Source organism: Nasonia vitripennis, chromosome 2 (genome assembly GCF_009193385.2).
Source record: "Nasonia vitripennis strain AsymCx chromosome 2, Nvit_psr_1.1, whole genome shotgun sequence".
NCBI lineage: Eukaryota > Metazoa > Arthropoda > Insecta > Hymenoptera > Pteromalidae > Nasonia > Nasonia vitripennis.
This window is the reverse complement of record NC_045758.1, coordinates 32,493,138-32,516,422: the sequence shown is the minus strand read 5'-3', so window position 1 is coordinate 32,516,422 and position 23,285 is coordinate 32,493,138. Positions and strand designations below refer to the sequence as shown.

Below are 23,285 nucleotides of genomic sequence, written 5' to 3'. Positions count from 1 at the left end.
AAAGTGTGCCGGGATCGCCGGTGAGCTTTCGTTTGTTTGCGCCGCAGGCGTGGAAGGAATAATCGATGCGTCGTCATTTTTATATGAAATTTCGAGAGCTTAAATGCGATATTTTTTCGCGCCTCTGGAGAGAGAGAGAGAGAGAGAGAGAGAGAGAGAGAGAGAGAGAGAGAGAGAGACTACTGGAGGAGAAAAAAGATTATTCGCGCCGAGTGTATTTGTGGATAACATCGACGAGTGTATAAATTTGAATAGATTCTACGGAAGGAGTACGCGCGTAGCGAGAACGAGAAAAGCGCCGTTTGAATGGACATGTAAATTCGGACTCAATAGAGCGTGCGTATGGCAGAAGGCCGTACAAATCGTATCGACTTTTGACTTGGTATAATAGGGAAGTAAAATTAGACCGAAAGGTTCGATGACCGGTATATTTTTACTTTCTTCTTTTTTTTCATCGCTAGTTTTACGACGAATCTTTGCGATAGGCTTACGCATAGAGAACACTTATTTTTTGGCCTTACAGCTGGGAAACAGTAAATAGAAGCGAGCCTTGTGGATCGAGCTCGTAAAAGAGAAGTGGCAGTATAACCCTTGACTGATATTCCGAGCGCGGATATAACGCGTTTCGAAAGTTAACGAGCTTGCAAGCTCGGAAGCACACTTGCCGACCGGGAAGGATCCCGCTGGAAATTCACTTTTCGTACAGCATTGCACCGTACAATAAAAAAAAAATAAAACCGAAAAATTCAATGCTTTATACGGCCTCTAGTTCCACTCGCGGACGTACCGATGGCTCGACGCATCTCCCATTTCTGTAATTTCCTCTTTCCTTCTATGAGCACATCCATCTCTCATTGAAGCTCGCGCGGAAACGAAATCGGCTTATCTCGTCGGTCTAATCTTTTTGGCGCGCGTGGCTTGCACTATTTCAAAATCTTCCCTTTGACGGGGTTGTGCACTTGAGGGATATTACATACGCATCGAGAGTCAAATATTAATTAAAATCCATGTTTCTAAGTAGTGTGTAAAGACAGTAAACAGCGCGAAAACTCAACTACACTTTGTTCTCATTCCAAACAGCCCTTATGATTTCGGTTGATAGATTAAGCTCACGCGGCTGTAGTCACGTCATAGCAGCATATGGAGGACGATCACATCGCGTTTCGCGCTGAACTGCTAATTGGCTGTGTACCGGAACTATATAGACGCGGCTCTGTAGGTTATAGTCATGTATACGCAGAGAGCGAGAGAGAGAGAGAGAGAGAGAGAGATAGAGGCCTTTGTATGCATACAACGACTGCGCGAGTCGGCCCGATTTCTCGCGTGTTACGGCGTATCACGCAGACGCGTCGAGCTTTCCTGGAAAGCCGCTTTTCATGCACGCCGGCATCGCGTCAGCCTTTGCGACTTACCTCTACGCAAGAGTCGCGCAGCTACTTCGTTTTTCTGATTGTAATTGCGATTTTTTCGAGTGTATTTCGCTAATCGGAAAAAACCCGTCCGCAGCTTCCGTTACGTATATACTTGTATGTAAAAGTGACATTGAAATGGCGCAACGAAGAAAAGAGAGCATCTCGTATAACTTTGACTCTTGCGGCGGCGACTTTTCCGCGGCTTTACACTTCGCTGTGTATATAGCACCGCGGAAACGAACTTCTCTTCGGGGTCAAGATCGCTTCGGGTCTATATACGTTATATAAACGAAGAGTATAGAGTCTATACATACCAAAGCGCGAAATCGTTTTCCGATTTGGTGCCATATTTCGATCGATTATTTTGTACCGATTATATTATTGCCTTTGTCTATTCTCATTGTTCTGCTTGACTCGACGCATTGGGGTTATAAATTATTAATTAGGGAATTACTCGCGGTAGAGGATTACTTCGATGGAATATCCATTAACAAATATTCGAAGCACCGAATTTGAACGATGAGTGAGATTTCTCGAATTAATATCCATTTACGATCATGGATTATGAAAAACTGCACCATTTCCAGTTCGACCTTTGACGCAGTATTCCGCTTACCATTACAACCATGAATTATAAATACATCGCTGATCACCAAAGAATAAACTAGATTTTCATCCCATGTGACCGTATCAATTATACGTTCTTCGTTATACCGATAAAATTATATCCAGAAGTGATCCGCACGATGATTATTATGCAAGTACGTTTATGAGTCGCAGTTATTCCGAAGCAGTAAATCGAGGCTGGAGCTTAATTGAGTGTCCACGGAAGCTCTTAAACGCCGTGCTTGCATTAATATCGACGTTTAAACTTGCGCGCCATTACACAGGCTTGTCGTACACACTTTTTCCACGCCATATAGGTCTAAAAGCTTCATGTTAAACGCGTTAATGACCTGCGCATTATAACAGCATTATTTTCCTCATTAGACGCGCATCAAAGCGAAAGCTTTCAAGTAGACCTCAAAGTCCTGTACCCTATTCTAGAAAAAAGCTCTCGATCGACCCACGCAGAGAAAAAAACCAGAGACAATCGAATAGTGCGGAGTAATATTAGGATCCGCAGGCCAGCTGCCGACGAAATAGCTCATTAGACCTGCCCCCGCCGGCGAGTAATGAGCTCACGCACGGAGTTAATGACGCGGAGCTATGATCAACCGAGATTGTAAATGTTATCGCACGGGCCGATCCTCCGACTCACACCTGATACTCGACCCTCTTATCCTCGTACGCATAGGGCAGAGGCACATTTAATTAAGCGAACCAGCGGAGTAAATGGAAAATGAGCTTTCGCGCGTCTGGTACGTGTGATTGATATTCGCTCGTCGCGCGCTATCGATTTCCGCGGCCGCTTGTACGACTGATCGACTATAGTAAAACATAGTCGACATGTGCAAAACTATCGCACGACGAATGCGCGGAATTCGAGGGTAAATTATTCAGCGAAACTGCTTGGTTATTCACGCGGAAGTCGTTATGCGCTCGCTCGGATGCCGATGCGTTTTTTTTTTTTTTTTTTTGTAGTTTAAGCGCCGTCGATACAGAGCAGCACAGCTACAACATTCCCGATAGTGTACAGCAGTCGATCGGAATTCGGAGCCGCGGAATTACGTCGTTCGATCCCAGATTATAATGAGCACCTGGGACCCGATGGAGCTTTCGGATCGACCGACGTCTTCGCTTTTCAGACGGATTGTCGCGGGAATCTTTCGAGCTTTAACTCTAGAAACCCGATGCGGCAGTGCAAGCGCAGCGTAGTCCCCCAGTTATAGAGCCGTCACAGTATCGAAGTGGAAAAGTCAGTCATCCAGTATAGTGTCGTGAACTTAATGCCCTCGTAACCTGCCGGGGGTATATCCAGCTTGTAATTTAATCATAGGCCCGAGTTTCTCTCAGTCTTACACGTGAGCACGTATAGACAGTCGAACATGAAACGCCCTAAGCCCCCGAGGTGTAGTAGTACGTTTCCATCAGTACTGTGTCTATCTATACACACTAGCATACGAACCGATGTGTGTATTTGTGTGTTCCGGCACTTCGCGAGCGATTCCCAGTGGTGTGGATGTTATATACAGCCGCGGCGCGAGAAGCTCACACACGGGACAATCAACGCTAGGGGTAATCCGAAGCTACGAGATAATTGCTCCGAGTCGGCGTAAAAATTTTCAGCGTTTCGCGAGGCCTGATTAAGCGGAAAGGATTGGGAGAGAGGATGTAGAGCCGCGGGTAAGCGAGTTGGAATTTAGTGAAGATTGGGATGATGACGTTTTCTGGGGTGAGTTGACTTTTATAGAGTCGCTGGAATGGTTTTTGGTTAATTTAGTTGAATATTCGTCGTTTGATGCATTACCTGTATATATTTGTTCGCTTTCGTTAAATAAATATCTCGATATATCAGTACACGGTCCGAGCGTGTTCCCGATATTTCCCGACATTTGCACGCCGCGTACGTGCAATTTCAACATTATACTGACGCGACAAACAGTATCAATTGAGACAGAAATCATCGCTTCTGACGACGCGTAAACAATTAGCTCAAACGTTGACCAATTAAAACATCATTAATTAGTCACTCGTTGAACTGCAAGCTCCGGGGAAATAAATCACGCTCACGCATATGAATTATAAAGTTTATCGGGAACAAAATTGACAATAACAATATATAACGTCGCAAAAATAAAAGCGAGCGAGAAGAATCGATCGGATGATGACGCACAACTCGAGGCATAATCAACTGGCCGAATCTCTCATTGCTTACGGTGTAGTGAGGCTCGATAGTCTTGAATTATAACGAATAGGTTGCTCTCCTCGAGCCGAGACTGAAATAACCGTAGGGACTGGGGATAGACGCAGAAAAGACGATTAACATGAGCAGATCCCATCGTCCCTTTATGGACGAATATTCGGATGATGATCTGTGCAGTCATACGTGAGAGTGAGAGTGAGGGAGAGGGAGGAAAAAAGAGAAAATGAGGATAAGATTCTCGAAGTGTTATAGGCATACGCGCGGGTAAGTCGAGTAACGCAGTGGATAAGAGTATATTTCCGGATGTGGATACGTTATCCTATTGCTATTCCGATACTATCCCCGATGCGCTCGTCCACTTCGGGACGACTACGATGACGTTACAACGACGTTCTTATCGAGGGGATCTCACCCTCGATCCACCGCGGGAAGAATGCAGCCGTGTACGCAGAAGTAATTGAAAAGTTCACTGGCCTCGAGTAATTCGTGAGAGAATGTAATACAGGAGTTACTGCTGAGTACAGCTCTAGACACAATACCCACGCGCGACACTGTCCGCAAGCTCGTGGCCTCCCGTGATAAGAGCAATCCCCTCGCGGATGTGCTTGCAAGCTCAACAGCGACACTCGAACGCTATCGATGAATCCCAGATGCGATTCTACACGAGGCTCCTCTTCTCTCGGTCATAACGAGGGACCACGCTCTACTTTGTCGAGTAGCCCACTCGCGGGAAGGACGTGCGGGCAGGAGAAGGAGATTAATGATTTCGTCGAGAGAGAGAGAGAGAGAGCTTTTTGTCCGCCGCGGGAAAGCGAGGGGGCGTGTTTTTTTCCTCCATTTCAGAGGTGTGCCGTTACCCCCAGGGCGCGTAAGTGCGTGGATGAATGAAAGCTCGAGCTTTAATCAAAGAGTTGGTTCATTTTCTACTTTGGCGACGCTTCTTTTGCTCGGAAAAAGCGAGCGTGTGGAGTCCCAGTAAACAGATAACGCTCGTTAGTCCGACTTTGGACGAATTTTCGTCGTATACGATTGTGCAGTGGTAGAACAGAAGCTTTTTTAGCACACACAAAGCTTTCAACGGCTCTGCGAAATGAATTATCAGCTGTATGGTGATCGCGTACCACAAAGCGGCAATATTACAATAGCAAATCAGCTTCTCCGATATTCAAATCGCGCAGCTACCCTCAATAATCCCATAAACAGACAGATGTATAGACGCATATGCATACACACGGAGAAGCTCTCCACTCCGCTTATACATATATTCAAGACGGCGCGCTGCGTTGTACGCGTGTCCGCGACAGGGATCTATAAATATAATCGCCGGAATTTACGGCTTTGCGACGAGCTGGCGCCCCCCCCCCCCACCGCCCTCCTGCACTCGGTAATTAATGGGGACGAAGATTCGCCTGTTCCCCGAGTAAGTAGTCACGCGGCGCGTTTAGTCGGACGTGTTCGGCGATAAAAACTAAACTTTTAATTCGATCGAAAGTTTATAGGGCTTCGGGAAATTAGAACAGCGATATTCACGCGGCGGTGCCAAGGTACACACAGTCAGCGTGAAATCTTATTCGCCATCTCATCGAGCAAACAAACGCCGCGGCGGCGCGTTTATTTCCGAAAGCTCGCGCGCGATCGCGGAACGCGAGCACCGGATCTTGATCTTCTTTCTCCGTGTTGACTCGAGCGAGAAACGCGAGAGCGGAAAATAAATGCGATTTTCTCGCGAATGCGTTTTTTTAACGCGCGTGGTATGCGCACAAACGCGTGGATCGGATTTAGCGGTGATTATTCGACGAAGCTTTGATGTTCCTGTAGATTACGCGAGGATTTGTTTCGCGGGAATTGGATTTCACGATTCGAGCCTGATGGATATTTCAATTTTCTCAGTTATTGAAAATTGTTTGTATTCGCCGGAACCTATGTGGAAGATGTACCAGCTGTATTTTTGTGTTTTATTATCGAATTCCATTACTCCGGACGGTGTATGAACGTCGAGAGGTTGACGCCGAATTTTTCCTAGTATACATCGATACGCGCGCGCGCCTGGAGTTTATGATTTATTGAAAGCTCGAATTGGCCGAAAAATAACACAAATCAAAGCACGTCCTCCTGTGTTCAGCAACGTTGGAGTACAATCAAAAACCGATGAAAAATTCATTGTTCGTCAACTCCTGTATATAAAAGTTGTCGTTTTCGATATCGCGTAGAATACAATCCTCGACGTAACGAAATTTCGCAAAACACACAACGACGAAAACCCGCAAACACTCGATCTTGCCGAGCAAATTATGATTAGGTCAACGTCAGTCGGCGGCCTGATTATACATGGTTATCTCTGCGACGTTTATGGCGCGTCAATCGCGACGCTGCCGAGAACAGGCTTAATAAGAACGTTGACATGGGATATCAAGGCTGCGGATCTCAAGCGGCGAATGGATGGCTCGATAATGCCCGTCATCGTCGCGCAGCTTGTTTTGCTGCAAGAAAAGCCGGCGTCATGTAAATTTATCGTTGTATAATAGTGTTTATTGTGACCGAAAAAATATAATTTTATCACAATAACACCAAAATACATCCCAGCCAAATAACGATCATCATCATCAGTGGCGCTGCAATGATCTCCCGAAATCTCGAAACTGCCTAATCCCTCCTCTATCCGTCAAAGATCTCCGAATCGTTCACGCTCTTATACGCGAGCACTACTGGCGCAGGGATATACATCTCGTGCCGAGCTTCAATCATGCGAGGCAAAAGCTCTCGCGGAAAAAGTGGAACAATTTAATTTGCCCCCCCCCCCCCCCTCTCTCTCTGTCTGGGCGATCGATAGCCGGGAATTTGGCACGCGTGACCGGTCACGCGAGGTGCGAGATAATAAATCACGGCCCCGGCCGATACATAAATGGCATTAAGAAGCTTGCGTGAATACTTGTTGCGGCGCAACGGCTGCTCACTATATACACACTTGACTAGCGAATCCGACGGCCTAAGTCAGCGCGGAGAGTAAGCTCGTTGTTGAAATCAGAGCGTGCGTGCGCCCCCCCGAGTCAAGGGTCGAATCGCTTTTACGCCGCGCGCGAATTTCGAAAACAAGCTTTAATTTAAAACGGTGCACTGCGCAAAAACAAATCTTACATACGCGTGCGCGCGTGGTGTATACTTTTCCCGTCACTCGTTTTTATTAGCACAGCAAGATCGATTGTGCTAATAAAAACGAGAGCCTGGCGCTCCTCCAAAGCTCTGAGCTTTTTTTCTAGTACGATTTCGCGCTCATTCTCATACACCGCGCGTCCAATCCTCAGCGCCTGCTAGACACGCTCGCGTAGTAAAGCTCAACAATTTAACGTCCTCTCGCGTATCCTTACATCCCGACAATAAACGGCCCTGGGCTGCCTACACTCACGCGAAATACAGTGACGACAAGCGAGCGTCGTTTATAAGAATTTTTATGGACCGTTATGAGAACAGCTCGCGTTGCAACCTTATACGCGGTTAGCTAGCGAGAGCTTTCAAGCTCCGCGGCGCGTAATTTCGACTGTAGATTTCGCGCGCGGCAGACGCGTATAATTTCCCTCCTCGACGTTTACACGCCCGTTTCGGGGGAAGCTTTTACCGACTAGTGCGTACGTGTGGCTGTGTATACTTCAGCCCGGGAATTAGCGTTCCGCCAACTATGCTGAGCTCGCGCGGAAATTTCGAATTCGGATTGTACTAATTGAATTCGGTGGAAATTTAACGAGTTTTTTTCGGTACAGGAAACTAATTATCTTTATGGCTAATTTTCTGCATCTCGCCTAGTTATTCATACCTACTTCGAGAAACGTGATCGATCGCTCCGAAAACCGTCCCTCTGCGACGTCGCATCAAAATTCCAGCCTATATAACCCGCATACTCCGGAGCGAGAGACATTCATCAACCTGGAGCTTAATACTTCTCTCCTATTCTGTTTGCAGTGTGACCAACTACTTCGTGGTGAACCTGTCGGTGGCCGATCTCCTCGTGACGATAATTTGCATGCCGATGGCCGTCAGCCAGGCGGTGTCCATTATCTGGGTCTACGGCGAGCTTATGTGCAAGCTCTTCTTCTATCTACAAGGTGAGTGAGCTTATCGATTTTTTTCCTTTGTTCCAGCCCCATATGCCCGCTGTCGTTTTTTCTCTCTCCGATAACGAGCTCCCGGAGCTTTTGTTTCGCTCTGAATATTGCAGGATGCGTTTGCCTACATTTTCGAGATTTTTAATTATCGAGCGATTTTTATTTTATATTTTACGAACGAAAGTTTCGCCATGATAAATGGCCGAATTCACTCTTAACCTCGTCGCTTCATTCTCAGGGAATAAATTAATTTTCCAAGGGACAGGGAGCTCGCGTAAAAACTTTCGAAATGGGTCGCAATCTCCGGGCAGTTATGAACTTCGCGGAGTCTTGGCTTTTTTCTGAGTCGCCGCGAGAGAGTCAAGTTTAAATTGAATCTATATGAGAGGACACGCGGTCGAGAGGGAGAGAAGCGAAGAAAAAAAATCGATAAGCGAACGGCTTATGAATCAGCGTTATTTCGAAGCCTACGGATAAGCCGATAAATTTAGCGGGTGTCAATAAAGATTTCGCTATACTCTAATAGCGACGAACCGGAAAATTCGCACTTTCGCGTAAGCTCTCCTGATTTATCGCCGGGACGAGCTTTTTGCAACGGCTGATGTTTGGAATTTTTCTCCGAAGGATCGCGCGATGCTCACCCTTGCCGGTATACGAGAATAACGATTATACTTTTCAGGGCCCTGAATAATGTATAATGTCGACGGGAAAATCTGTCATCGTTGGATTTTAGCTTATCATTCGATATTATTTGTGCGAGACCTATCGGATATCCGCGCTGGCTTTGTGGTACATAATCTAACTCAAATTTCGCTTGTATAGAAGCTACAGATGCTCGTTTCGTCCAACTTTCAGCGATGCGCTAACTTTGAAGCTCTTTCGAGTAAAACAACTAAGCTTCCCACAACGTAATAACGATACCCCGCAAGCTCATCGAAAACAAATATTATAAAGCCCACCGTCTATATTGTATACGTATGAACATAATAAAAATTCCTTACCGCTCGAACGATACATCAGCGTAATATCTCGAATTAATCTGTACAAACCGCGTCGTTAACCGCATTCCTCGAAGATTGCCGTAGTGCTATAAATAAATAGGAAAAGTCACCCTGGAGGCGACTCGAGTCGTTTTAATAAACACCGCGCGTATAATAATCCAATTCTCTCTCTCTCTCTCTCTCTCTCTCTCTCTCTCTCTCTCTCTCTCTCTCTCTTCCTTTTCCTTCCGAGGAATACAAAGATTCTCCTCTTTGTATACACATGCCATCTCCAGGCATCGGTGTGTGTATGTGGGAGAGATATGGTTGAGGGCGAAAAGAAGAATAAGTTAAGGACGAGAGCTGAATCGCTTGTACCTCGGCGAAGTGATAAGGGAATAGGCTCATGCATAAAACATAATATGGAAGAGAGAGAGAGAGAGAGAGAGAGAGAGAGAGAGAGAGAGAGAGAGAGGACGTGCGGTTCCCGCTGGATTCCTAAATAAAATGACCTCGGCACTTTTAGTGCCTTTAATTCGGTCTCGCGTTTCTGGGCCCGGTATACATGCATAAGAACTTTTCGAGCAAACACCGGCGGGTGACGTGAATTTTTTAAAGGATTGCGGCCTGTTTACAGAAGTCAGGCTGCATCGTGGAACGGTTTTGATCAGTGAGAGCGAGTGTTATTTATATATATATATTTTTTTTTTCTCAAGGCTATACATTTTAAAGGACATTATTGGCTATTAAACACGTTTTGGCAATTTTAAAAAGCTAGGCGAAAATATCGGCTCACCCCTAGTCTTGTCGCAGAGTTTAAAAAAAAAAAACTCCATTCGGATAACCGACCGAATCGAGGTGAAAGCACACGAATGGAAGCACTCAATCGCACGCGGCCGACAACCTTCCTTACCAGCTTCTTTAAATTTCCAATATTTTTTTTCGTCTTATCTCGGGCAACCTCTGAAAACATAAAGCCAGTAGTAAGCGAAAGAAATTGAAAAAAAATATTCCCAAAAAATAACGAAACGTAATAAAATCAAAACTTGCAAGCTCTGTTTTTCTATGTCAAATAAATCCGAAGCGATACACACCTGTGGGCGTGTAAAAATCTTGGAAATTCGTCAAATATACTTTCCACCGCATCGCTTGCTTTATCTGCGACAATTCCGAAAAAATTGGCCGACGCGCTCTGAACACCTACGCATATCACATCTTGCGAATTCCACGAGGCCTTTATTGCGATTCACTCGGCTGAAACTTATTCGCCGTCACGAATGCCGAGGTGTCTGCAACAACGAAGAAAGCAATGGATTTTCCTCGCGCGCGAATATATACAAATTTCCATATTCGCGTAATCCGCTCAGTCGAGAATAAAGGTCGAGCATGATGTAAAGAAAAAAACTTTATTCCTGATTGTTGCTAGAGATACGGGCTCTCGAAATTCAAACTTTTAATCGCCCACGCAGCTTTATAAAGAACCAAGCGTTATATGCTGGTGCTAATACACAGCCGCCTACAACTCGATAGATCGCGTGCCCCGTCGAGTGGTTTACTTGTGCGTGTATGTGTCAGCGCATTTTATTTTCGCAAGCGTAATGAGCTTCTCTGCGAGTCCGCGATGCAATTGCCTGAAACTGTTTATTCGAACTTGTGAATGTGCGTGTTGTTTAAGTAAACGTTCCGTCGCCTTTGTGCTCGAATTCTAATTATCTAACGTAACTGTGGATTTCTACATCGGATATATTCACTTGATTTCAATCGCAGCCGCAGCAAGAGGGCCGTTATCGCGTCTTGATTCTCGGCGTCATATAACTAATTGCGCGATTTCCGCTCAATTATAGCCGAGTTCATCGAGATACCGGGAAAATGTAACGTTTGTAGGACGGCGTGGATCGCTCCTACGTGATAACGTTTTATAATTTGTATCCGATTGTGTTCCGAGGAATCTCAGACAATAGCAGCTAGATATTGAGCTAAAATTTTCTCTCGACTATATCGTAGCTGAAATATACAGCGCCGTGTGTATGTATTTTAAACGAGCTTGCGCGCGAAACTTCTCGCGGCTTAAGGCATTAAAATGCCAGAGGAGAAAGGCAGCGATCTATCAAGCCTCGGCTGGTGGATTAGCCTCGAAAGGCACTTACAGCGGGGGCAGAAACACGTCGAGTTTTCCTCCCACTTCGCGCGTGCGTAATGCGAAACGGCAATTTCGAATTCAACCTGCGCGACATCGAAACTCCCACGCCCTGTTGTGCGGTTGTACAGTGCGGAAACTTTGTTTCTTCCACGGCCGCGCGACGATGTCATCGCTGTTTATGAAGTTGGCCTTTTTTCCTCTTTCTCTGCCGGTAGTGAAATAATTATACTTTGCGATGGTAATCGGTGAGCTTGCTTCGTTATATGCAAACGAGTATAAGAGCTTTAACTATTCCGAAGCAGGACTTTTTTGGTATTCAAATGCGTCGATGCTGCTCGGCCAAGTAGTACGTGTTGCTTTTGTATTAAACAGATTCTTGTATTAGGGTCGTCTAGGCGCTCGAGGGTATTTTTGAATTTTCTCAACTGGACTCGAGCGAAGCGTAAATATATAGCTTTATCGAGGGCACTCTCGAGAGTACGTACACATAAACTCGCAAGCCCCCTGCCGGATTATATATCTCCTTACATCGCGTAAGGAAGAAACCGTCGCCGCGCTGTGTCTCCGAGCGTCCCACTTTAAGGATTTATTTACCCCAAGCGTTTTCTTTTCAAATAACATAACAAGGGTATATAAACGCGAAAAATTCAGTGCATCCCGAGAGCTATAGCGGTACGTACAGGTGTATTAAAAAAAAATAAAAGGTCCCGACGAGCCGCATCAAAAGCGAGCGTAAACTGCAGTCGAAATTAGTAACTTTTACAACCAGGGGGAGCATAAAGTCTCCATTCATTAACTCGATCGGCTTTACGAGGTCATTAATTCGCCCTCCTCTCCCGCTAATTTCCAGAGTCTATATACCTGGGCGATATAGCTGATATATAGCTATATTTTCGTTTTCTTTTTATTTTTACTTTGCAGGCGTAGCGGTCGCGGCCTCGGTCTTCACCATCACGGCCATGAGCATCGACAGGTACCTGGCGATAAGGAGCCCGATCGCCTTCAGGCGGGTCTTCAATCGCAAGAGCACGATCATCGTTATTGCGGGTCTCTGGATCGTTGCGCTGAGTATTTTCGCGCCTGTTCTCAGAGCGGTGAGTTATATATGCGTTAGAGTGCGTTGTCTGGCGCAACTCGGACTTTTCTACTTGAGAAATCGAAATTCATCGATTAATTACGTCGAAAGGTTTTGAATGATTCGAATGGAAAGTTAATGAAATCGTATTACGGCCTGAAATTTCATTCTGCGCAAAATACAGTAAGCACGTAATCCACAATATTACGTATTTTAAGTTTTCTCATCTCCCATTCGAAACTTCCCGCCACGTGCTTCAAATACAAATTCGAACTCTCCTCACCGCCATCATACGCACATGCCCACAGGTGACGCTGCAGAGTCCCATCACGGACTTGGACAACATAACTCTGGCAGGCCAGTGGGCGAGCGACGAGCCAGGCCTGCAGATGCCCAAGCCCCCGACTTTTTACGTATGCTCCGAGGACTTCAAGCCGCTTGGTATTCACGCGCACATTTTCGGCACCGCCTGCTTCGTTCTCGTTTACGCCGTTCCAGGTGAGTCGCCACGTGATCCGTGTTCTTTTTCGTTTTTTTTCTAATTGGACGTGATTCACTCTCTACGTGTGCGAGCGCGAAACGTGGATGTATGATAAGGGGTTGCAAAGCTCCCGAAATCGAGCTTTGGTTAACCTTATAGGAAAAAAGAAATCGCGGGATTTGCCTGTATCGGCCGTTTAAATCCTACGAAATAGCGCGATAAATCAGAGTGATTTACTGCCGTCCGATGCGCGGCTATTAGCATTTTAGCATTTTATAGCGCGGTTAAGGCCAAACGCTGCATAAGCGACGAATGGAATGTACACGTGTCTTTGTGGACAAATAACACGAGCAATTAATACAGAAAGTAATCCTCGGTTAAACGTTTCAGGCTTCATTGTGATAATGGCGTACTCCATGATGGGCCGGACTCTCTGCGCCAGAAAGCCGCCCTTCGACTGCGACAGCATCGAGGGTAGCGCGAGTTCGCAGCAGGTAACGTATATATATATATATGAATTGTATCAAAATCCCTGATTACACGCTATCCATAACACGACATAAACGTTAATCTCGGTTTATGCTCTGTAATATTCAGTCGTTGTTAACATGTTTACACGGCGATTGCACTGTCTATGTACTAATTAACTGCACTGTTTGTATTTAGACTTACCCGAAGCTAAATACACCGAGTAATTACATCATACGCTTACGCAGTATTTAATCTCACTCACACGTGCGCGTTTCAATCGAGCTGTATAAAACCTATATATAGAGAGCCGCGAAAGCTCGAAATCTCATGCGGGCAGAGTCCTCGGCGAAAGTGGTCCACTTTCGGGGGCTTATCGTGCTTTCCCTCGCAATCTCGTCGCGATCTCGGCTCCCGCACATCTATTTTTACAGCCATAGCTATACGGAGTGGACCCTGTCATAGGCGAGCTTAATGATAATCGCTGGCTTACGTCGGTATTTTTCGATAAAAAAAAAAAACGCTTCTATGTATCATCCCCTCGAAATCCATCGGCAATCGATATACACTCGCCCGTATTATCCCGTATCCGTCGATCCAATTAGCGCGTCCGAAGCTTCGTGCTTTTCTCTTTTCCCGTGGCATCAAAAGACGCTTCATTAGACGGCATTCACCAACGGCGAGTCTTTGATCTTCATCGATCGGAACACACTACAGGGTCTCTGTAGTAATTAAGCATTTTTCCAACCCCCACCTCGAGAATAATAATCGTCTCATGCTTCTGTTTCTCTTTCCTCCAGGGTTTCCGGCTGGTCCGCGAGCGAAGACGAGTAGCTTGGATTTTATTGCTGCTCGCCGTCCTCTTTGCCCTCTGCTGGCTGCCCTACAACGTACTCCGACTACTCGTCGATCTGGGCGTCGTTCGTAAGTTGTATACTACAATCTGCCGGCTCTCATTTTCAGGAGTGCCTTACGCGCTCGAATGCTTCCGTCATCCCTGAGATTGTTTATTTTTGTTTTTGTTTTTTTTCGAACTTTCCCCTCGACGCTTAGTGTTTTATTATATGGCTATTTACGAGTTGTTGGCGATTGATCGATGAAAGGAAAAAATCTCGCGTGCCGTGAATTCCAGGCGAGGGCAGACTCATCTCCGACGTGCTGTCCTACTGCCTGTTCCTCGGTCACGCGAACAGCGCCCTCAATCCCGTAGTCTACTGCTTCATGACGAGGAACTTCCGCAGGAGCGTCGCCGAGATTCTCTGCAGGGGTAATTACGGACTGGCCAGGCGCAAGCCACACCGCAAAGTAAGTATCGACTCCGGTTTGCACTATATGTATCGGGGAAATTAAAACAATCGTTCGCTTTATCAAACATCCGCTGCTTTATTTTCCTCTCTTATACGGCGAAAACGTATCCTGCCGCGAAAGCTCTCTCGGAAAAAGCACAGCAGCATTGTTTCGAGAATGAGCGCGGCTGCTTGTTTTTTTACGTTTTTTTTTTCTCTCTCACTACTGCTTCCTCTTTGCCACTGCTCTCGGCGAGTCCGCATTAAAGTCTTAAAGATGAATACGTATGCAAATGAAAGTACGTATAAGAGAAACCTCAATAGCCTCGTTTGGAAACGTTTTTGCTCTTATTTAGAACACTCGAGTATACACACTTCCTTTCAGCCCCGATTTAAACTGCTTATATTCTAGAGATTCTTTCAGGGAAGATTGGCCGCGTGTACCGAAATGAAAACCGGATAGAATCTGCATTATTGACTGCGAAACAATTTTAGCAAATACGTATACCCCCGGAGGTATATTCATATCTCCCAAAATATTAATAAAATTACTCTCGGAATATCGTGCGCCCAAGAGCAATTCGAGGCGAAATAAAGTATAGCCCGCGTCAATAGGTGATGCATCGCCTTCTATTTTCGCCGGCAGAGATGTTATTTTCGTCGGGCGATAAGAGTAGCAAGAAGTCTCCCGGATAACGTCGCTCTTATTTCTCGTCAACGAGCGTAAATGCAGTATAACGAGGGGAAAAAGTTTTATATTGAAATATTTTCTTTTGACGCTCTGTACCGATATAGGGTTGGACTTTCGCGTTCGAATTGAAAAGATACACCTACGTTCAAAAAAAAAAAAAAAAAAAGAAAAAAGTCGTACCTAAAGATACCTCAGACGTTAGAATTAGCTCTCGTGCGAAATTCTCTCGAACGCCTTGAAGGCCCTCGCGCCGATGATCGAGGACGTCCATGATGGAAAGCTGCTGCTGTTGCTTTTGTGTGTCGAGATTCATATTCGCCCGTCCTGTATAAAGACGCTCGTATGCCGTCTCTATACGTACAGATATAGCCAGAAAAGTTTTTCTTCTCGTCGCGTCATTATCCGACGAGTGTGTAATCCGATGAAAAGATCACGGTCGGGAAGCTCTTAAGAATTTCCGCGCTTCAGTAGCGTCTCGAAGTTACAGGGAAATGTTTATACGCTGGAATATTCGCGATTCGAAGAAGAGCCTTTGCTCTATTACTGCAGCTGTCAATTTTCCACACGGAGCTACGTTACTCGGAACGGCTGTGTACGTGGAGAGTAGAGTTGCGCACGTATATCGACACTTTCGCAGAATTATACGTTTACTGTAAAGTCGTCTCTGTGCACCGTCTACATTGAAATATAAAGGGTAACTTGTCGCAAAAGAAGTACAATCGATTTTAGTTCTGCGAAGTGGGGGCGAAAAAATGCGCTCGACAGAAGTATTGCCGCTATCGTTATAAAATGAAAAAGTCGTCGGGGTTGGCGCGTGTACACGACGGTGAGTTTCTTCGTTCTAGAGACGAACGACGTAATAAATTAGTAGCAGAGAGCGAGAATAATTTTTATTGCTTCAGCTTTTCGCCACGGTTTTATTGCATATTGCTCTGACGCGTTATTAATCGCAAATTGATGAGAGTATACACGTGTTCCGCTGCGCGTTTGAAGAAATCCAACGCTGTTTTTTCAGCTGCGGTGCGACTCAAAGGAAGAGTCCTGTGGGATAAAAATTTATTGTCTTCCTTCTACACGCCGCAGTCGGTTTTTGTTCGGTTAAATATAACTCGCGGTGTATACGCGTTTGCAGGCACTCAAGCGAATTGCACGTGGAAATATTTTATGGCCGTGCACACCGATGGCGAATGCTTTCGAGATGCAGCTTTTATGCCGATAGGGCCCCGCATTCGCGAAAAAGAAATCGTAATCGCGTTAATCGTGAAATGGAAAGTGGATATTTTTTCGAGCGTAACCGAGTTAAGGCTACTTTTTAATATTCTTGAAAGTGCACGTGCCGTGCTTGCGCAAGCACGGACTTCTCTCGCGACCTGTGAACTTGGATTGATTACGACGTCGTTGTTGTTGTTTGTTTCGAAAACTCGCGGGCTTTACATTCCCGGTATTACAGTAATTTATTCCTGGAAAGACAACAACCTGCAAAAGTATAGCTAGTTTGCATCCGACGGAAATTTTACAATGTCGCGTATAAGCAGATTTTTTTACTCGTTGTCGCAGTGGCGGTACACGATTTGCTTTGTGAGATAACCGTGGATTTCCGTCCTTTCTTCCGACGTCTGTTTGGCTATGCTCTTTGAGGTTCAAAGCCGAGCTTTCGCCGCCTAGAGTTTTTACGCGGCTGTTTGTAACGATGCGCGTTTGAAAATACCTCATAGCAGCTCGTAGTAAACTATAATGATGTACCACGTAGAGTAAACCAGGTCGCCTCCGGAATTCATCCGTCCGCTGAGCATGATGTACATACAACAGCGCACTATAAACGTCGAGCTATATGTAAGGAATAGAATCTCGCGTTTAGCCGCAAACTGTACTCCTTGAATGTACTGGCTTCTGCAGCGTTTATAGGACGTAATCGATTGCCCCGAGGCTCGTCCCGAATATGAGCAGATTCGCGGCTGCATACCCCGGCATTTATCAGCCGTCGGCGAACGCGTTATGATGGGGGAATGCGCGGTGAATCGACATTTTGATAGGAAAACTATTATATTCTGTAACATGGCTTTATCGCAAAAATTTTTCATCCGTACGTCGAGTAGAAACTGCGCGTTAGAGAAAATATCGGTATTTTTAGCTTTCTCGACTTTTGCATTCACGATGCGTATAATATACAAGCTTCCATATTCATGGCTGAACGTGAGCGAGCGAGAAGCAAGCTAAATCAGAGAGCGCGCGTTTCACGCGGCTCGGTCTAAAAATAACCCGGAAATTAGAGGCACGCGCGGTTATCGTTATTGTCTTATTAAGCTGTCGAGCGCACTCCGTCCCGCTTCAATAATCCCATCGAATTCTGATAAATTATTCGTAGCGCATTGATTTTGCCGTCGCCCGGAGCTCGCAGCTCCTAAATTGCTCCCCCGCGTGTAGATGCGTCCGCGGCTCGACCAAGAAACGAGCAATTATGATAACTATAGAGTATTGTATACTCTTCGTGATTCGTCTAACGTGTCAATCGATCACGTGGAAAAATCACGATCGATATACAATATATTAAAGGATAGCTTATAGTCGAAAGTCGAGCGGCGGTGCTGTTGGAGTCGGTATGTTGTGGTTCCAGACTTTGGGCTCGGCTGTCGGAGTCTGCGCAGGCTGCAACAACAACAGCGCGGGCCGGGCCTACTACCCGAAGGCCCATCCTGGCGACAGCGTAGGCCGGGGCATCTTCGCCCCGTCTGGACAGGCAGGGCAGCAGCAGTCGACGCCGGGCACAGCGGGCCCGACGAGCAGCCTGACCCTCCTCCAGCCGGGGACCACGGGTACGACGATGGCCGGCGGAGCCCCGACGACGGCCGTCCATCAGGCCTCTTCTCAGGGGAACCAGAGCCCGAGTTCCACGCCGGCTCACGCGGTTCTGGCTCTCCGCGCGGCCAGCAACAACAGCGCCAGCAACACCGGCTCGAGCAGCGGCTATGACAGCTTCTACAGCCGGCACAGTCCGCACCGGCGCTGCTACATGCTCAGGAGCCTGCCTCAGGATCAGGAGCGGCACAAGGTTGGTGCGTTTACGCTCCTCGAGAGATTTGTAGGTATTGTCCGCAGAACAATCCGACAAGAATTCGCGAGTTCTTGGCGCATAGTACATCGGTCGGGATGTAATCCGCGCTATTAATTCTTCGTTGAATGTGTGCACCGGAGGAGTAGGGCAAATCCGAGCCCGATCGTTATTCACAGCTCTCCGAACTTTAGCTCATAAGTAGGTACGTGTACTATACTCCCGCGCCGGCCGTGTATCTCCATATAGCCGAAGACGAATAGCAGGTGGTAAGAACGGCGAGTTTAATTCAAATCGTTGATTTCCATGCAAAGTCGCTCGCCTCCGTGTTTCCCCCAAAAAACCGATGGAGAAAAACGTCATCGGACAACGCTTTCATCGCGAATTTCCACTAGCACGAGCATGCGGAAGCAGATAACGGCTCACAAACTCTAATCATCTCTCTCTCTCTCTCTCTCTCTCTCTCTCTCTCTCTCTCTCTCTCTCTCTCTCTCTTGGCCAAACCGCACCTGCTCGTCCACATTATCACCGGAATGTGGCCGGGGCAGTTCATTTTCATACGAGCCACTTGCAATTAAGCAACCCCCCATCAGCTTCTGTCATCAGTCGAGCGTCGTGTCCCGACCCAATGAACGATACACGAAACTCAGTTCGGAAAACGTCTCTTGAATAATTGCCGTCTCTCGCGTGGCTGTAGACCGCGTCAAAGGCTTCGCTCCTATCTCCCTGTAACCTTTCATCTTGGAGGCCTCTTGGTTATTTGCACCGGCGTCTCTTTGCCTCTGTGATTAGTCACAGTCTTGCAACTGCAGCGTGTGATCCCCTGCTATGTGTGTGCGCGTGTGTGTGTGTGTGTGTGTGTGTGTGTGTGTGTGTAGAAGCGACTGCCTGATGCGAGTCCATTCATGCGTTGCTCTTTTTCCTTCGTTCTCGAGCTTTTGACTCAAAGGGCTGCACCGATCAATCGCGCACGCCTCTCTGTGTGTGTGTGTAGCAAGGTCGAGAAGTCGCTGTTTTTTTCGCTGCTCGAAGTTGTGTACGATATCGCGGCGAACACAATATAATATCGAAGCCTTTGGCCAATTAGCCGGGATATCAATCGCATCGCGCGCTGTCAAAGTGATTGGATATTCAGCGAATCATCGTATCAATGGCTGGAACGCTTGTTTGCCTGTTTAGATGCATAGCTTACATTTCGATTACACGCGTTAAAGCGTATCGTTTATTATCGCACTTTGAAAGCGTGGGTGAATTAATTCGCGAAAATACGAGGCGTTGAAGATCTCACGAATCGTTCCATCGGCTTTAAGAACATTCGCGCTCAGCTGCTCGATAATGCAGGCCACGACGAGATATACCGGAGGATCCGGTAACGCTTCGCAAAAAAAAAAAAAAAGAAAGAAAAAAGACTGACTCTTCTGTTCGTTCACAGGCTATTTCTCCAGCTAAAGAGTGCAACGACGAGGACTGCAACGTCCTCGTGACGAGCAAAAAGTCTCACCGACACAGCCACAGTTCGCGCAGCAGCACTAGTTCGTCCCACAGTCGGATACACCGGGGCAGCTACGACGCCGGTAAACAGAGTAGCCTCATTAGCAGCGACGAACAGAGGTTCATGTGAGCCGTTCGTTCTCGTGTTGGCTCCTCGATTTTTGTCTTCCGAGGCGGATGATACCGCGTCGATGGTAAGCCGCACATATAATATTTTACTGTTCGTTTTTTTCGTATAGATTTAATTCACTTTGTGCGGGGGAAAAGGGTATTTGTTGGGAAAACTGGAAAATTGCTTTTAAGGGATAATCGACTTATACAGCAGAGCAAAAAAAAACGCATTTGCGCCGACAATATCCGTAATCGTTAAATCTACTTCGCGCATACGCTTTCGCAATCAGCGGTCGGCGTGACAAAGGATTTATGAGCCCTGCATCGTTCGTATAACGGAATGACAAATGCTGCTTGGAAATTATAGAGCGATTCGTGCGTGTTACGTAGTTGCTTGCGCTAATGTGAAAGGTAAAAATAGAAACAATATACGGAACAGCGAATCAGAAATGGTTTTCATCGTTTATTGAAATCATTTATACTTATACTAACTATTTTCAACTTCTCGATCCTCCTCAGAACCCCTTACTTTAAACACTTCAAGGTAAATTACCGTCAGGAGTAAAGAACATGATTTCCACATTCTCATAATACTAAGGATACCGCTGCAGATATCATTCCTCGCGGATTAGCCAAGGAGCTAAATGGATAAGACCCGGGGATCGAAACTTTTTCGCCTCGCGGCAAAAAGTTTCGCCAGCCCGAGAAACCGAACTGCCGACGAACACGCGATTTGAATTTGGAAAAAGTATTCGGGCTAAGATTTCGCGGCTGACCGTATAACTTTTTTTTCTGCCTGACCTTGGCTCTGGCGATCTATTCGCGTGGGGCGATCGTCTGCCGGCTAATTTCCTTCATCACGAACGCTTATGGAAGACGAATGTATTTTGCGAAAATATTACAGAGGAATCGAAGAATCTTGCAAATCAGTCGATCGACGAAAACAAGTGTATCAGCGCAAACGGGCGAGTGTAAAAAAGTTGTGTGTTGATATAAGACGATAAAAAGATACGCGTTCGTTAAAGCCCGCGGTGTAAAAAAGTTTGCACGAAAATAATCGTACTCTCGAGACGCTTTGGTTGATGGTCGAGTTTGAAGAAAAACAAAAGGCTGAAATATACGCCTTCGAGGACAATTACGAGATTGACAAAGGATTGTTTACTCCGCTTTATCGTCGAGCCAAACGCTGTGGACGTAAAATCGTATAAATTTTAAATTACATTCCGACTAACTCCCTTGCAAGTGACACCTCTCTACCCTTCGAACGAGTATAGCGAAGTAACTTCCGAAAACTCTTATTCCGTGAGTAATCGAATTTCGTAGTTTCACTTTTGCAAACTTCTCGCGCAAGGAATCGCCGCTCTACAGGGCTTTGCAAATCCCCGCACCATAACGACTTTCCCGCTCGCGCATCTGTGTACCTGCGCGCGTCCTGAAAAGAAAAAATGTTCAGGGATAGAAGACTGCCTCGAGAAACTTGTAATCCGTACGAGCATATTTCACATGTAAATTTTTCGGCACAATATACTACAGTTAAAAGAAACAAAAAATCGAATTCGTACGTCGCAGCGATAACTGTATCTCGTTGAATTTTACAACGCGCAGCTGCGTTCTTTTGCATCGACACAATGGAGAGCGAAAAGTTTCAACAAGGCGCAAACACTTTTATACAATTAAAATGTTGATTAAATTCGCCGTTGTTCGAATTAATTAAACCGTTACATCCGAGTCGCAAAAAGAAAGTGACTGTATCGTTTGCGAATAAAAATCTGAAAACTTATCTCTCCCTCTCTCCGGAGCGCCGGTGAAACTCCCACACGTCGCAATCCGTCAATCACGGATTATAGGTATCTCCATTTCTACCCTCTCCGAGAAGAAAAAAGAGGCAGGATGACACATAAATTAGAAACTCGTCATGCGACTTTCAACATTTCGAATCTCCTCTCGGCCGATCCATATTCACGAGAGCAAAGTCTAAAGAGCGAAGCTCCAGACTCTTGTCTCTCTTACACAAAAGCGAATCGATATCTCACTCGCGTACGAACAATGTTCCCGCGGTATATCCTCTTAATCCCGAGGACGGAATAAAAGAGCTCGTCTTCTTTCTTTCAGACCCGACTTATTCTATATGCATTATCGAATATTCCTTTTGCTCTATCTCTCTGTTTCAGGGGACGAGGCGACGCCGAAGATTATGAGTAGAAACTTTCTAAAAGGACGATCGCGCTATGCGCTGGTTCGTTAAGATGTTCTTCAGGAGCTGTGAAATAATCGATCGGATATAATGCGCTAATTGCTGCACTGGCTGCAGAAAAGTGGTAATCGATCGCAAGTTGGTATGTCGTCGTTGTTATATGTGCGAAATATTTTGTAAATATACATTAACGTTTTCGAAGACTATTTCTTATATTAACGGAGATGATGATGGAAAGGGGAACGATATAGTACCTATATGCTCTTGTGATCGGTATATACATTTCACGCGCACACACTATATAGGGTATTTTTTGATCATGCTCTCGTGATCGTAAAATTTATTACAATTACAGTATAGTTGAGCGTTTTCGAGGATAATTTGATAATCTGTAAGGAAGTATGTGTAAATGTGTAATTGATGATAAACGCGAATAGTACATATTACGTAATATATGTACACGAGGAATCCCGCTAATGAATCACACCTTTTTCGGAGAGCTAAAAATGGTCTCATTTTTAGACCCCAATAGGTGTATGTTTTTACGAAATCCCTCGTGTATTATTAGCTATGCGATACGTTTCTTTGTATTACGTGTAATATTTTTTGCATTTAAAGAAAGTGATATATAATATATATAAAATACTATGTGTGAAACTTACAACTATCACGTTTGAATTGTACATTATAAGATAACATTTATATTTTTGTTTTGCCGCATATCCTCGTTTGTATATGGAACGCCGTTTTTTAAGAGATGTGTATATACAAGTGTTCTATTCTTTCTTTTTACTATATAAAAGCTCAATTTCAAATCCAACTAAAACATCGAGAGTTAAACTCTGGAAAACTTCTTTGCATGTATGGCTACGATGTAAAGGCTTTTTTCAAGAAGCGTAAACTAATTCAAGACTCCAACGACTGTTAAAAATACATAGCTTTTAAGACTATTATACTATCTATATCACACTAAATAAAGATAACGATTTTTCATTATATAACAA

At 45.5% G+C, this 23,285-nt stretch overlaps 1 protein-coding gene across 2 annotated transcripts in view; it reads left to right on the top strand.

Annotated features, from left to right (window-relative positions):
- LOC100680534 (orexin receptor type 1) overlaps positions 1-23,285 on the top strand; it is a 36,484-nt gene extending 13,199 nt beyond the window's left edge. The window contains exons 3-11 of one of the 2 annotated variants that reach the window (XM_016983121.3): positions 8,173-8,315; positions 12,357-12,529; positions 12,819-13,008; positions 13,382-13,485; positions 14,260-14,383; positions 14,592-14,764; positions 18,042-18,485; positions 19,918-20,170; positions 22,259-23,285. In XM_016983121.3, coding sequence (XP_016838610.1) covers positions 8,173-8,315; positions 12,357-12,529; positions 12,819-13,008; positions 13,382-13,485; positions 14,260-14,383; positions 14,592-14,764; positions 18,042-18,485; positions 19,918-20,106 — 1,540 coding nt within the window. In that variant the 3' untranslated portion in view covers positions 20,107-20,170; positions 22,259-23,285. The remainder of the gene's footprint in view (positions 1-8,172; positions 8,316-12,356; positions 12,530-12,818; positions 13,009-13,381; positions 13,486-14,259; positions 14,384-14,591; positions 14,765-18,041; positions 18,486-19,917; positions 20,171-22,258) is intronic. The other variant, XM_008206663.3, reaches the window with a different exon arrangement.